Genomic DNA, 15,175 nt, shown 5'->3' on the forward strand with positions numbered 1-15,175 from the left:
CTATTAGTTTAATATAATTAGTATTATTTATATTTTTTTAAAAATTTTTATAAAGGCTAGTATTATTACTTTTCATTTTCTTTACAAAATCTCTTTAATTATATTAATTATATTATAGCCTTTTATTTAATATACTAGGCTTAGGTAATGAGTTATATAGATATTACTTCTAAATTCTTAACAACTTCCAAGATGTACCTTGAGATCTTTTCATCCACCATACTACCTCATCTCACAAGTTGGAATCATGTACAGCTAGAGAAGTCCTCAAATAGGTCTCCGTAGCTAACGCAGTATCAGTAATAAGGTTTGACAATAGGATTTACTTGAAATTACCTGAAGTCTCCTTCTGAAGCAAATACTTCATTATGCTCAGGATAACAAGCAAACTGCTTTATGTATTCTGAACCATCTTAGCAAGAGCTTCGTCTAAATTGCGAAAATAAATTGTTACTGACCTTCGTAGCATTTGTCTGGCCAGGTCGATGGTCTCCAAGGTGGAGTTATTCCTCTGTTCTCTACCATGTTCCAATCAATTCCCCCAAACCACGGATGCTTTTTTATGTCCCAAGGATTCCCATGTTGGTTTGATATAGCATTCCGTTCAGTACCCAACCTTCGTTCCAGGTCGTTCGTGATTAAACCTGTCAACAGGTTTTGGGCCGCTGAATTCTTGACATGGCTAGGGTACTTGACCTCCCCCTTGAGGATATTCTCATATGTCAAGAGCGGTGATTCGTCCGCAAAGGGAGTATAGCCACAGAGCATCTCATATGTCAAAATTCCAAGGCACCACCTATATGAGTTAGCACACTGTCAGCTACTCATCCAGATAGCAAAATAGTGCATCCTTCACTCTTCATTTGCGTGTACTTACCAGTCAACAGACTTGCCGTAGCCCTGGCCCAATATGACTTCTGGAGCTAGATAATCATATGTTCCACATAATGTCCATGTCTTACCTGGAACATGTTTGGCGAAACCGAAATCGGCAATCTTGATATAGCCAAGTCGATCAATCAGAATATTCTCTGGTTTCAGATCTCGATGTAATATGTCTTTGGAATGTAGATAGTCCACTGCTAGAACCAGCTGAGCAGAATAGAATTTGGCAACCCTATCTGGAAATCGCTAAGCATTTGTCTTATCGTCAGCGCCATTCATATTGCTATTTTATGCCAAAAATGAGATTGGAAAAGGTCTTCGAAGCCAATCTGAAGGTTTTCAGCGGACGTACCTTGACCTGGCGTAGTAACGATAAAAGCTCGCCACCCTCTCCAAGCTCCATGACCATATAGAGATTTCTCGCGTCTTGAAACGTTCCATATAACCTGACGAAGAAATGGTGATCGATATCGAAGAGAATAGTTCTTTGATCTAGAGTGTGTCTTGTTTGCCTCGTTTTCACAACATGTGACTTTTTCAAAACTTTGATGGCAAAGTAGGCTCGGTTGTTGATCTTTAACCGGGCCAAATAGACACGAGAGTAGCTTCCCACGCCTATTGTCTGGTTGATATTGAACATGCCCAGTGAATACTCGATTGTCAGGATTCTCCACTGTAGGGGTACTACGACATCGGGCGACGCCTCTCTGTCAAAATACTCTTCCTCGGGGAAACCATGCCTGTAAGGCTCCTTTATGACTTCGTTCCGTCTCTTGTCAAGGGATATCACTGCACGGCTCTGCATATTTTCGTTCCGCCTGTTGTCAAGAGGTAGAACTGGACGATTTTGCGCATCCTTGTATTTAATACTTCGATCTACACCGTCCGTGTCAAGAAGAAACTTCACCATCGCCTCGTGGCCGCATCGAACAGCCCAAGACAGTGGTGTCAGTCCATTGTTATCTTTGACATTTGGATCGGTATTGCTGGTCGAAAGAAGCATTTTCACTACTGCCTCGTGTCCGTATTGAGCTGCCCACGACAGTGCTGTTCGATCGTTATTGTCCTTGGAGTTTGGATCAACGTCATCCCTAGCGAGAAGCTGCTGGATAACTGCTGCTTGGCCGTTCTGCGCTGCCCAAGATAAAGCGGTTCGGCCGATCTGATCCCTCCAGTCGGCGTTGATACCTTCTCTAGTGAGAATCCTCTTGACTAATTCTGTACTTCCGTGTTGGGCCATGTACGAAAGTAATGTCCGGCCGTCATCGTCGGTAGAATTGTAGTCAACTATCCCAGTACCCAAGAGTAAGCTCACCACAGCCGAATGCGTATTGGCAGCGGCCCACATGATTGGGGTTCTGCCTTTGTAGAACCATGTTGCTTTTGAATCTGCTGCTACCCGGCGGTTTGCCAGAAATAGTTCAACCACATCCGTATGTCCGTTTCCTGCAGCCCAAGACAGCGGTGTTCTGCCACCTGAGTCTTTTGGATCTGGCTCTACCCCTTCATGGGCCAGTAGAAGCCTACATACAGTATGATGGCCATTGCATGCTGCTAGCGATAGTGGAGTCCACAGATATCGAAACGCCCTGGTATTCAAATCAACGCCTTCCTGCTCTATTAGCCACTTGACTACAGAGCTGTGGCCATTCTCCGCCGCTAGAGATAGTGATGTTTGGCCGCCCGAGTTCTTCACGGATAGGTCATATCGTTCACCGACAGAGATGATGAGATCGCTTAGTCCAAAAAACGCGACAATATGCAACGCTGTCATTTTCGTGTATTCAACACCACCCCCAGTCAACTTCGATGCCTGTCGCGCTTGGTCGGAAGCCATCAGATTACCTTCATTGTCTAGAAAACCGAGAAGCAACCTTCGCGGCTGTGAAGATGAGACGCGAGCATGATGTCCCCAATTCTTCGCCGCGTAATCATAGAAAGGATATTGCTGTAGTCGCTGCTCCAAATCATAGTTCCCTAGACATGGACCGGAGTGGAAGGCATCAAATGAGAGGTATGTGACGCAAATAGACGTGACGGTTTTCTCGGCGTCTGAGAATATCTGGTCTTGGTTCTCTGTAAAGTAGTCCTGCATAGTATAGTGCACCAAGCGAATGATTTTGCTTTCTTCATCGATCGTAACCAAACCGGCGCAAGCACAGACCATATCTTCTGCTGCAGAGAAGTTCTTGTCATCGATATTACGAGTTTCCAGCTCAACAGCAAGTGCGTGTTGGAGTTCCGATATAGTCAGTGGTCTTTTGGCGCATGTGATCCACAAAAGGGTACGCTCCGCAAGCTGTCGAATACCTGCTTTCTGACCCCTGATCCTGTCCATCGCTTGGCCGTAAGCTTCTGAAAGTACATTCATCTTCTTTTCTTCACTCGGTCCTGGATTCCGTTTCTGCAGTTGACTTATAGCTTTCTCGACGGCCTTTTTTGTCATTTTGTCGTCCAAAGAGTCCATGTAAAGATGCGCCAGCAAAAACCTATTCCACTGTTAGTAAGTAATCAGCACTAAACGAATATGATTCGGGTACAAACATTCCATCAACAGCCTTGATCACCCCAGCCTTGACCTCCTCCTGGAAAGCCGGATCGTGACGTACAAGCCCCGGTAATTGTGACATACGTCCATCAAGATATCTCCGCACATCCTCATCACTCGGACGGATCTCTAGAGATGTCTGAGACCTTAACGATTCGGCGATCTCGGGTATAAAGCGGGACGTGACAAGAAGGTTTATGCCACAACGGGCCTGTAGGCTGAGCATCTCATCGAGGAAAGTCTTACGACAACCATTGGCGATTTGACATTCATCAAGAGCATCAAGAATAACGAAAATACGGCTGAAGAGAGCGGCCACAGACTGTAGCGCCATAGATAGCTTTTCGGTGGAGGGGCGTACTCCTTTGTTTTTCCAGCCGCTGTAAAGCTCACGTACACTACTTGGTACGGAGAGTTGTTGCTGTGTCAATTGTTTCAGCAAAGCAGCTAGTAGGTCTTCTAGCCTCTGCTCATGATGTCTTCGAAAGTTACAAAAGATAAAAGCAATACCGATGTCGCTTTCGTCTTGGAACTTTGTGCAGAGATGATCTATAATGATGGCTGTTAAGATCGTCTTCCCGGATCCTGGAATACCTGGGCAAAACAGTCCTCTTTTGCTGCTCTTGAGCCACTCTTGAAACTCGTCACATTCCAGGAGCCATTGGCCAGTCCCTGGCTGTCGACGTTTGAGAAAGTCATGTTGCTGGGGGGCGTAGTCAACAGGCGAGATCCATTTCAAGATCTCACTGTCATCCTCGTCGTGTTTCTTATGCAAGACTTTATCCAGAGCTTTTGATACTTGCTGGACCTTATCTTTGACATCTAATAACGCATTAATATTGCCTTGTAATTTGACTAGAGTAACAGAACTGACCTTGCATGATATCAACAATCTTCTTCTGGGACTCGACTTTGCTCGGCGGGATTCTGGACAATAGATCCTTCGCATATACAGCTGCTACCATAGCTGCATAGCCCTGCCAGTCTTTATTCTTATGCGAATCTGCATAATCGCATATCCCGCGAATAACAAGACACGGGAAATGATTTACTAGCCCAGCAGCTTCCATTTCAAAACACAAGATATTCTTCTCCCTAGCAAGTTTATCTCGGACCAAAGAGTCTTTGAGAAGCTGGTTGGATGAAGCAATCAACCCGTAGTGAACCTGAAGCATGTCATCTTCTGACCGGGCAGGTCGTTTCACTAAGTCTTTCGGATCATCGCTGCAAACCTCAACGCAGCTTGCTTCATGATCTGGCGGATGAATAACTGTAGAGCAAAACAGTCTATCGCTACTTGGATCAGGTTTCTCATATCTCTTCTTGAGCCTTGGTCTTTTATCAAGAAGGGCCTGGACTGCTCCCTCGATGTCGTGACCGTCGACCTCATACTTCGCCTTGAGATCGTTCATAGCCGCTCGTAAAAGCACAGGCGGTTGGTTCAAGAAGCCAGTTGTATGGAAGGACTGATTCTGGACTGTCTTACCAAAATCATATTGAAAGATTCCGCCGTGCCCTTGGCGAGGGGCGCTGACCACGATGTCGCCGAGGCGAACATCATGTTTTGTTGGCGCACCGCCACCAATTCCAACTAAGAGGCCAATGCGGACATTAGGGAACGTATGTTGCAAATCGCTGCCAACTCTGGCTGCCGAATTTGTGCCATATTCTCCATCTGGTAAAACAGCAATAACAGTATTATGCTTCCCAATCTTTCCTAGGGTGTAGATGTTGTCGTCATTAGGAGAAACGTAATCAGGTCCCTCATGCTTCTCATCAAGGAATGCCTGCGCAGCGACATACTCAGTGGTTATGGCACAAATCCAACCAACCACGTAGTCAATGTTTGTGAACTTGGGAGCCAAGGTGCTGGGTCCTGATACGGATTCTTCCTTGGTCTTCCTCTTCTTCTCAGCTCTCAAAAAGCCCTCATCATCCTCCGATTCAGGTTTGCGCCTCGCCATGAGGTAACCGATAGGGTTGTGCTAAAAGTTGTTACTTTCGCAGTATATGCCGCGATCTCAAGATATTAAAACTCCGAAATCAGTGGGGAGCTAATAAGCAAGTTCCCCGCGACGCCTTTTCTGCCTATGATGTGCTCACCAGGCGGGGTTATTGACTATCTTGATTTTAGGCAGCAACTCAAAAATCAGGCTGTGCTAAGTTTAGTCAGCCTCGTACAGTATACAAACTCCGCTTTCCTTCCTACTCTTTGCCATGGAGTTCTACCCTTTAACTAGTTATGCGTTGCCCCCCACGCTCTTTACTAATCCAAATATTAGATGGCCTTGAATTTAAGACGTTTATATCCCCGACTTAGACTGATTTAAAGGACTAAAGAGAACTAAGTCTTGAGCTGAAGTGGTGTTTGCAATTCCATCATGTTGGATAGTAAGGCTATCCAGCACGCACAACAGAAGCCTCAGACCACTAGAGTTAACGAGGAACTGTGTTCGCTCAGGTACTTCCTGGGCGATGCCTTCGAGACCAAACTCCTGCCTAGCAAGCACAGTGCTCGCTGGTATGTCATTCCATACTTCAGGGTTGCCCTCGTGATGAATAGTCGTGGACTCAAGGCTCTCTCGGTCTGGGGACCAGCCCTGCAGCTTCAATTCCAGCTCCCCCAGCTGCCTCGCATTAGTCTTGACTAGAATAGCAATGTTGTCGAAATGACAGCCCATAGGTGCTTTCCAGATAAGTCGTCGAAGGCTACGAAACGCCGAGAGATCTAGGTCAGATGTTTGACTCCAGCGGTTGAATCTGCTAGAGAAAGGGTCTGTAACGAGGCTCAGACTCTGGATGAAGGGGTACTTGAGACTCAGAATTTCGGGGATCTCAGAGGGTATACACGATGTATAGTTCCAACTAAGATCTGTTGGAAATTTCCCTCAAGTAAGTATGCCTCATACCTGAACGACTCGAGTTGCCCGTCACTGAAACGATTCAGCAATATCACAGCCTCGAAGCGATGTATCCACGCGAGTGACTGACTTGGTTACATGGGCAACTTGAGCGAGAACGTTCCTCTTCATCAGTATATTTGGAGGCTATGGGCGATAGTCTTGGGTTAGAGGGCGGAAAGCTTCTGAGGGTAAAGTTTGAGTGTCTTGCACAGAGGTCTGCGTCGACACCAGGATCAAAAGAAGTTCTTTCGTATACTGGAGACAAGGTTGCGGTGGTCTATAAGGGCTTATGCAATGTCGCTCGCTCTCGGGATACGGGTGAATAGTCAGGGAGTGCTAGAGTTGGTGACGGGTTATTTTGTGTAGGCATTCTACCGTCAGCGAGAGCTGTTGGAGGTCGATGTCGACTAGCTATTATTGTTAGCCTAGTATTGATGTACATCAATAAGTTAAATACCTTGTCGCAAATATTCTCAATGGTTTTTGGTGGGAGAAATGCTAGAATTGCGGTAGGCGTGTCTACAAAACGATAATAGCTTTGAGAACCGACATGAACGGACGGGAAGCGAGGAGCGAAAGGCCTAATATCTCACGAGACTAATAGCCAACTTGACCATCGCGCACCCTCCCCATATCAAAAGATGACGTGTATCAGCACATTCTGATCTCAGCGCTTGAGACCGCTCAAAATTAATTAATCCAACCGGGCCTCATTATTAAACAGCATCGCATTTGCCTAATATCCAGATACATGCCAAGTGGCACGAATGACACAAGAAGCATAATAAGGTGAGAATTGGAAGCATGGAGTTAAGAATAATATTAGCTGGAATAAAAGAAAGGGTAAAAAAATGCAAAAAAGAATTTGCGCTCCCCGAAACCTGGATCGAACAAGTGACCTTTCGGTGTCAGATTAACAATTACAGCCGAACGCTCTTCCAGCTGAGCTATTCGGGGAGATCTCCGAAGCGGAGGAATAGCTATTGGTGACAGCAGAGCTAGAGATTGTACTATATACAAGTACAGCAAACTTTAATCACTCATGTCGCTATCGCCTCATGTTGACCCGCCAGTAATTATCTTCACAGGTATGATTAACTTTACAATATAGAGCACCGCGTAACTGATATCTTTATCATTTGTAAGTATTAATCTCATAAGTCGATTTCTATTCTGTTATTTACCTTTTGTACCTTCTTTTAATGCCAAAGCGCTAGCAAACAATTTTAATGCCTAATCATCGAACTATCCTGGGTATCATCATCAATTATTTTCTGTCGCTCCAATGACTTTTGATCGCCTCCAAATGCTCCTTTATAGAAGGACTGTCTTCGCTTTCGCCACCAACCTCCATCTTCGACCTTATCCTCCCAACAAGCAAGTCGCGTGCAATCTTTGGCGACGCAAGCGATAATTCCTCATCAAGTTTTGCCTGGCTGATTACTTTGCCGTTGCAGAGCTCCTTGACAAGACTATCTACCAGATGCTGGCAATTATTCGATAGTAGTTTGTACCGAGGATTGAGTCCGATGTGATGTTGTCCTGACCAAACGTTAATGCTTGTCACACTTCGGTTTTGTGTAACTTACCTATCGCTTGAATCTCCTCATGCGTCTTGGTCGTCTCGCCAATGTAATAGCACGAACTCCACGTCTCAACAAACTCCTCCGTGATGACCGCCACCCTGAAGTAATTCTTCCCCAACATCGTCAACTCCAACCGATCGCTCATCAAATCGTAGCAATAGCACTTCCCGAGCCCTCTATCGATAACACACACCGCCCAGTGACTCACGCTATTCAGACTCATGCCGACATGTCTCGCTAACAATTTGTAGCTTGACTGTGAGACTTCTAGCACGCCGAAGGAGATTGGCGTTGTGACGAGGAAGACGGCTCTTTGAGTTTCGCGCGGGTTGCATTTTAGAGGTGCCATTTCGAGGGCTGAGTCGCCTGTGACTTTACTCGTGACGAGAGATAGAAACTCATTCTGTTGACGGATTTCTTCAGCGTGTTTCGTAAGCCATGCCTCTTCTGCCTGTCGTCGCTTTCTCTCATCCCTATCCACAATCAGTAACTTGAATCCGCTGGTAGAGCTTTTCGGAAATCACCATTTTTTAGAGAGGTTCTGATAAACAGCCTCACCAGCGGCTGCGAGCTTGTTCAGGGCATTCAGTCCCATTTTTTGCTATAACACTACCATACCGTGGTAACTTGTCGAATTATCGTGCGGACAGGTCGGAAATATTGAAGATGAGGTTACTGGGCTGAGGAGCGCGATGGTTTTAGTAGAAAGGCTGGGGCGGTAAATTTCACAGCCACGCGGATATGCCGGTCAACTGAAGTGGTACCCACGCTTGGCGTTATGCGCCTCTTTTGCGCTGCAGCTGATGACGCGTGAATGGGCTGAAAGACGACATGACATTAACGTAGGGCTGTCTTTGAGGCGCAGTCATGATCTGCATTCTTTATGGCTTCTATTTATTCTTCTATAAATGACTGGCGATTGGCGCTTCATTCTAGCAACAGAGGAATCGCGCGCCCGATATCGCCTTGAATACAAGTGCTCAGACCCTCGTCTTCCTGCTCCCATTGCACCATCGCCTCTGGGCCCATGCCAACTCGAATGAGCTTGACTCGCCCGTCACTTCGCATCACCAAATCTTCATTCGGCCATCGCAAAACACCCGGAGTATTCGTCCCGACGCCGAGCTCCAGAATTACCAGGTTCTTCTTTTCTCTTAGAACCCGAGACTTCCATGCTTTCCATTGAGCCTCGCCTTCTTTGAAAGGCGCCTGATTGAACCACGAACCTGCTCGAACGCAGATGCTCATCTTTGAGCCGCAGAACCTACACAACGGAATCTTGCTCGAATCTAACAGCTTTTGCGTCGCCTTATCGATGTGAGGCATGGCATCAGCTACAAAAGGAGCCGATGGCACGACAGCGTCAACTCTGCAGTTATTCAGGCACTGCAAATACCCATACGAGCCTTGCGGAGTAGAAAGTTGCTCTTTTGGCCAGCCATTTGCGAGAAACAATCCATCTGCATTTGACGTGCGCACGAATGCATCTTGCCCAAAACTCTTCACCCATGGGATCAAAGTCTGGTAAGTCGGCGTGTTGGACCAGTTGACCACCATGTTTAAATGGGTGAAGAAATATCCCCAGCGATGCTCCTCCGAAGGCCAGTCGTGAAAGCCAAAAACGCTATATAATGACGTCAAACCGAGTTTGAGACAACCCGGAAAGTTCCGCTTGAAGAGGTCTCGAGAGTGGTAGTCCAGGCCTTCTGCGGCTGACAGACCTGCGCCGGCTGTGACGAGGACAGCATCTGCTGAAGAGAGCCAGTCACGCGCTAAGTTGAGAGAGCCGTGTGGAAGGCTCTTGGTAAGTGTGAGTGTTTTTGTTGGGGAAGGACCAAGAAGGTTCGAGTAGATCTCGGTGTCCGATTCGGTAAACGTGTTGAAAATAACATCTGTAATCGTCGTTGACGGATGCTCCTGAAGCCAAGACGTGACGGTTGACACTGCGATTTCAGCTGCCTCATCCGCTGGAAATGCAAACAAGCCTGTCGAGATGCAGCAAAGAGCAACTGACTTGCTTCCATCTTCCTCACACGGTAAAAGTTCCAGCGCTTCAAGAATTGACTCATAGCACTTTGCCAGTTGCCTCCTCTCTGTCTCAGTAGGCGAGGCACCTCTCTTAAGCTGCGGCCCAACGGTGTGCATCACCGAAGAAGCGAAGAGCGCATGTCCTCCAGTGACAAGCACTTCCCCAGGCTGAAGCTGCTTTCCTCTGGCCTGCATCCGCTGGAAGCACTCCTCCCGTAGCCGCGGTCCTGCCTCAGCATGGATGATGTTATCGATACATCGATGCGTCGGTTGGAAACATCCCAGGCCCTGGCTGTTGGCGGCATTCGTAATAGCTGTAACGCCAGTCAAAGTGGTGATATCGCCTCTCCAGAGATGAATCTTGGTTGCTCGATGTTCATCATGTTGAAGCATCCGCGATGGTAGGAGTGAGGAAATGGGAGTGACAATTTTGTGCTGGTGAAGCCGCGCGAGGATGGTATCGATATCTTGAAGTAGATCTTCTGGCAAAAGCGGTAAAGGCGGTCGCACGCATAAACATTCTCGGAGCAGTGATATATTTGATGCTGTCTCAAGATGGCTCAAGTGGTGCTTGTAATGCTGCAAGTTCTCGTCGTCTGCAAGAAAACTCGATCCATTCTCTATCACATCGTCTATGAGGCGTGTCAGAGTTGTGTCTAAGACAGAGGCGGTTCCTGTGCGGGTTGTTCTCATGATGACTATGTCCAACTATAGGTAATTTAGACTTTGACCAAAAGTAACTCTGGAATAAGCAGGAGAGGACAATATATAGTATCGCAACTGTATGATGGGAAAGGAATAATCAGCACTGACAAATTTGATCCTTGGATAAGGGTTGTTCATCCCACTCGGATGATGTGGGATACCCGAGTGGGATGGACTGCGCTGAGTGTTGAGACCGAACACTTTACGCTATTCAAACCTTTGGGGGGATTAAAACATGATTATCTATCGTAAAGTGATTTGCTGACAAACATTTAGCCAAAAGCTGACGAGAATACTCTTAATCTCCTTTGCTGGCAACGTATAACAGTTAACAAGGCATGCCGCCTCCTTGAGGTCGACGAGTCTGTATTTACTGAGCTGCGGGAAAATAAGTCAAGCACAAGACCCGAGGACACCAATATCTACGTACCTCTCAGTTTGGGCTGGCTCGTGGCTTTACACACCCGAACCAAGAGGGTCGGTTCAAAGAAATCGCAGAGAATGCGTTAACTTACCCTCTTAGCTCTTGTGAGATTTCGTCCCGAAACGCAGACACGATTGTCATCTTGCCAGTACCCTTCTATAAGATTTAGTTTCACTACGACAATAGCTACAGTGCAGTTGAAGTAAGTGAAGCCAGGTCTAGCTCCCACGATGGATCCCGCGTCAATACAGCGTCCGCGTCAAGAATGGTTTCTTGCCAGCTGTTTGCTTGAAAGCTGAAACGCTAAGAGAGTCGGCGAGTAAAGATTCAGGACAGATCAAGCAGACCTGGTCATTATAATATGATGGCGGAAGGGTAATTGATGAATGCTTGGAAATTTCGGGAACACCGGTCTATTCTTTCCAAAACATCACGTCGCCTGCGAGATCGGTGTGCTGTTCGCCATGCGTAGGTCGACTAGAAGTCGCTTATTACAGTCTTACAACCTTTTCTTGTTCTCTAAGCACGCATTGAGTCTTGAGGGGTCATCGTGTACACTGAGAGTCGGTAGGTCGGATTTGTTGGCGTCCCGGGAAGCCTCGCAGGGGACAGCGCCGTTGTAAATGACGAATGACTGCGCCCCTTTTTCCTTTTCAATAGTCGGAGAAGTGACAAGATAAAAAAGAGTGAAGAAAATATTCTAAAGCACGAAAAGCAGTGAAACTGTGGAGTACCCGGGTGATCTTATACACAAAACTTCCGCGGAGGGTTTCTACATTTCAGTCAGGAGTGGAGGGAACCAAACAGAGACTATACCTATTCTAGATAAACGCTCAAGAGTGGCACAACCTTTTACCTACTACCTTACCCTCTTCAGGTTAAGTATAATCGTCCGACTCGCAATGATGAGTAAACAGGTAGTGATTCCTTCGACTTCCAAACATGATTGGAGAATTACTGGGATGTCCGCAACCCGAAAGCGATTATCAATAGTCCGATACGAAATATAAATCTGCAAACCCGTCACAATATGTCGATAGTGCCATCTTAAACTCGTACTTCAACTATTTGTTCTGCCGCCATGTCGTCTGCTCACAAGCTCACACCCACCGAGCACTTCAACAAGGTTGCAGAAAAGTATGAGGCCACTACTGGCGGAGCTACCCGTGAACTCGCACATCATGCCATCTCCTCCATCGCGGCCCTAAAACCGCTGACATCCGAGTCCAAGATCCTCGACAACGCTTGCGGCACCGGCATCGTGACCGACATCATCCTCAAGTCCGGGATCCAACCTGAGACTCACGCCGTCGATGTCGCGGAGAACATGGTCAGCATCGCTAGGGATCGGTTTTCTGCCCACTCAAACGTCCACACGGCCGTTATGACTGGCGAGGAACTCTCCTTTCCTGACGGCACCTTCACCCACTCCATTACGAACCTTGGCCTTATGTACTTCACCGACGCGGTAAAGGGCGCCAGAGAGATAGCGCGTACACTTCATCCCGACGGAGTGGCCGTCGTCACAGGCTGGACCGTGATGGGACATATCAAGATCATTCAGGAGGTTCAGGCGCAGATACGCCCAGACGATACGCCGTTCAAGCCGCCGGTTCCAGACATCTGGCTCGACCCTGAGCATACAAAGGCCGTGCTGTTAAGTGCCGGGCTCGATGTGCACACCAGCACTGCAGTTGACGTGCATCTGGGCGGCGAGACGGCCAACGGAGTCGCTGATCTTTTAACCCACGGGTTCGGCTCGAAAGTCTTTAAGTCTTGGAGTGAGGAAGAAAGGGAGAGGGGCGCTGAGATGATAAAAAGGATTGTGCGGGCGCGAGCGGTCCCATTTACTAGACCCTCAGGCTCTGGTGTTGGTATTAAGGCGACAGGAACTATCTTTGTTGCACACAAGGGATCTGGCTGTATACCAGCTTCATGAGTTCATTCCTGATTGAGCAGGTTCGTCCTGAAACCGCCAAAAGTAGATTAGATGGTTTGTACAACGTGTTACGGATTTGGCCGGTATCTATATCGATATTCAGTGCTCAGAAGCCATTTTAGGTTTCAGAAAATATGATCCTCAATGAATCCAAGTTTGACGGTCGTTCTAAAAGACCTGGAAACTCGTCGATTAATCCCAATCACTCAAGCGTTCCCAGCCCTCGTCCTCTATGGCCAGCCCTCCAGACATGGTGCAGGAGGCTGATATAGAAAACAAGTCCAACAGTGATTAACAATTTTATCTCAAATACAAACGGAAAAGTGAGAAAGACCCAACAAATGCGAATCCTGACAGTTGAGACAGAATCCCTCTTGGGAAAAAAAAAAAGCCGCCTAGACTAAAAGCCGACTATGGGTACTCTAAACCTCCTCAAGTTCTTTCGCTCCTTAAGGCCTTTATCCTAGGTTTTGCCTATCCTAGTCTAAATACTGGATGTTGAACATCCCTAGCAACGAAATAGTATTGAGTTATAGCAACTCTTGACCTGCTAGCCATTACCAAAACGCCCCAGTCTCCCATTCTGTGGGATTCACACTGTGAGTCCATATCAAAGCTCCATTTTCATTGTGCACATCCCTTTAATAACCGGTAGGATGCGACTTCTGCCTCCCACCATTAATCTCCCAGATAGACAGCCCTGTATAAAACTCCCTGGAGCACGGCACAAACCCTCCCACTGTGAATGGCGGTGCGTACTCTCCTTGACATCGTCTCCAGCCCTGTGCCAAGAGTCGATAGAGCCCGTACCGGAGACTACAGGAACTTCCCTCGATGGGAATCGTCCAACAGTCGACTAGGCATGCTTCGTCCTTGAGACTTTCGAGTCTGTATGCTCTGAATTGTAGGAGGATGAGTAGGCTACCGTCGAAGCAAAAGACCTGAGGGCATCGATACTTGTAGGCATATCTATAAGTGTATTAGTCGGCGGCCCGCTTCAAAAGGAATCACGAGTAATCGGTCCAAGGGGAAAAGGAGAAAAGACAAAAGAGAAAAGGCTTAGGGAATACACGACTTACCCTCTTAGCTCTTGCGATAGTTTCTTTTGAGAAGCAGACACGATCGTACCATCTTGCCAGTCTTCTTCTAGAAGGTTGCGTTTCATCTCTCCGATAGCTACAGTGCGCCTGGTATTCCCCATTCTAACAGAAAATACACAATCAACATTCTCAGCTATGTTCTCCTCCGAAATAGGCTTTGTATGAGATGTTTGAGTCACTGCAGGATACGCATGCCACGCAGATAGCACAACATTGACTACCTCTGTGTGAAACCAGTTCTCACAGTCTGCTTCGGTCTCGAGCCTCCAATGCCGATTATTCGGTGGCACAGCCCTTTGTCGGAAACGCAATTCGTCGTCTGCCTGCAGTGGAAGGAAGGCATCTTCGAAATCGGCATAAGTCATGCCATCTGCGCCAGTCATAGTGTGTGAAGTGACTCTCTTGATAGGCTTGTAGGCACGCGCCCAGGCTTTATCCGTCTTGGTTTCATAACCTGGGTTGTTGACTGGGTTTGTTGAATGCTGCAAAATGAGCTGCTGAGCTGTATTGATGGACATTGTACGAGTGAAGAGAGAGGAAGAAATTTTAGGAATGTATTGCTTGAATTGATCGATTAATTGTCAGGTTCGGCTGAGACTACGAGGTATATATGCATCAACTTTGACTGTTGGATGACTTGGATTTACTGTTTTTGACCTCTCGGCGGTAAACTATTTACACTTCGATTTGAGGTCCTAGAAAAGTACCAATAAACAGGTCTTGTCTGGCGCTTGCCATGCTCAGCCTCATGATAGTGGAACTCTGAAACAACAAGTCGACCAACACACGTCGGTGAACCAATAGCCCATGGCATGTGACTAAGAAACCTTGTAGTTGGTGTTGGTTGGCACCATGGCTTAGCAGGCAGAAATTGACTTGACCTTTTTCGTGAACGTCAGGCGCTTACCTATTGGTATGAAGTAAGGCGGGGATAATTATATCCTATTTTTGAGCCATTATTCCACACCCTGCGTTCTGTAAATATCGGATACCAAAGTGCTTGGAGGTTTTTGGTGTTGTCATGGTGCTGACTAAGCCGCGTTTGCCAATTTCTCCA

General features: G+C 47.0%; 4 protein-coding genes across 4 annotated transcripts; 1 reads left to right on the forward strand and 3 right to left on the reverse strand.

Moving 5' to 3' along the window:
* On the reverse strand, positions 1-6,465 carry FSUBG_12815 (AGC PKA kinase; the record flags this gene model as incomplete). The annotated part of the gene is made up of 11 exons (XM_036677641.1): positions 337-403; positions 459-796; positions 878-923; positions 963-1,092; positions 1,238-3,374; positions 3,430-4,255; positions 4,308-5,418; positions 5,554-5,587; positions 5,846-6,298; positions 6,343-6,366; positions 6,425-6,465. Coding segments are annotated over 11 exons (5,207 nt in total), but the record flags the coding sequence as incomplete, so codon positions are not given.
* A 2,384-nt stretch (positions 6,466-8,849) lies between these two features.
* Positions 8,850-10,643, reverse strand: FSUBG_12816 (phosphatase ous to the C-terminal domain protein; the record flags this gene model as incomplete). The annotated part of the gene is made up of 1 exon (XM_036677642.1): positions 8,850-10,643. One exon carries the CDS (start codon positions 10,641-10,643, stop codon positions 8,850-8,852), a length of 1,794 nt encoding a protein of 597 aa, XP_036531704.1.
* A 1,517-nt stretch (positions 10,644-12,160) lies between these two features.
* On the forward strand, positions 12,161-13,018 carry FSUBG_12817 (ubiquinone menaquinone biosynthesis methyltransferase ubiE; the record flags this gene model as incomplete). Its single annotated transcript, XM_036677643.1, has 1 exon — positions 12,161-13,018. The coding sequence occupies one exon, from the start codon at positions 12,161-12,163 to the stop codon at positions 13,016-13,018; it is 858 nt and encodes a 285-aa protein (XP_036531705.1).
* A 641-nt stretch (positions 13,019-13,659) lies between these two features.
* On the reverse strand, positions 13,660-14,636 carry FSUBG_12818 (uncharacterized protein; the record flags this gene model as incomplete). Its single annotated transcript, XM_036677644.1, has 2 exons — positions 13,660-13,987; positions 14,098-14,636. The coding sequence occupies 2 exons, from the start codon at positions 14,634-14,636 to the stop codon at positions 13,660-13,662; spliced, it is 867 nt and encodes a 288-aa protein (XP_036531706.1).
* Between the last annotated feature and the right edge of the window lie 539 nt (positions 14,637-15,175).

This window comes from Fusarium subglutinans, assembly GCF_013396075.1.
Source record: "Fusarium subglutinans strain NRRL 66333 chromosome Unknown NRRL66333_c0000292, whole genome shotgun sequence".
In the NCBI taxonomy this organism is placed as follows: domain Eukaryota; kingdom Fungi; phylum Ascomycota; class Sordariomycetes; order Hypocreales; family Nectriaceae; genus Fusarium; species Fusarium subglutinans.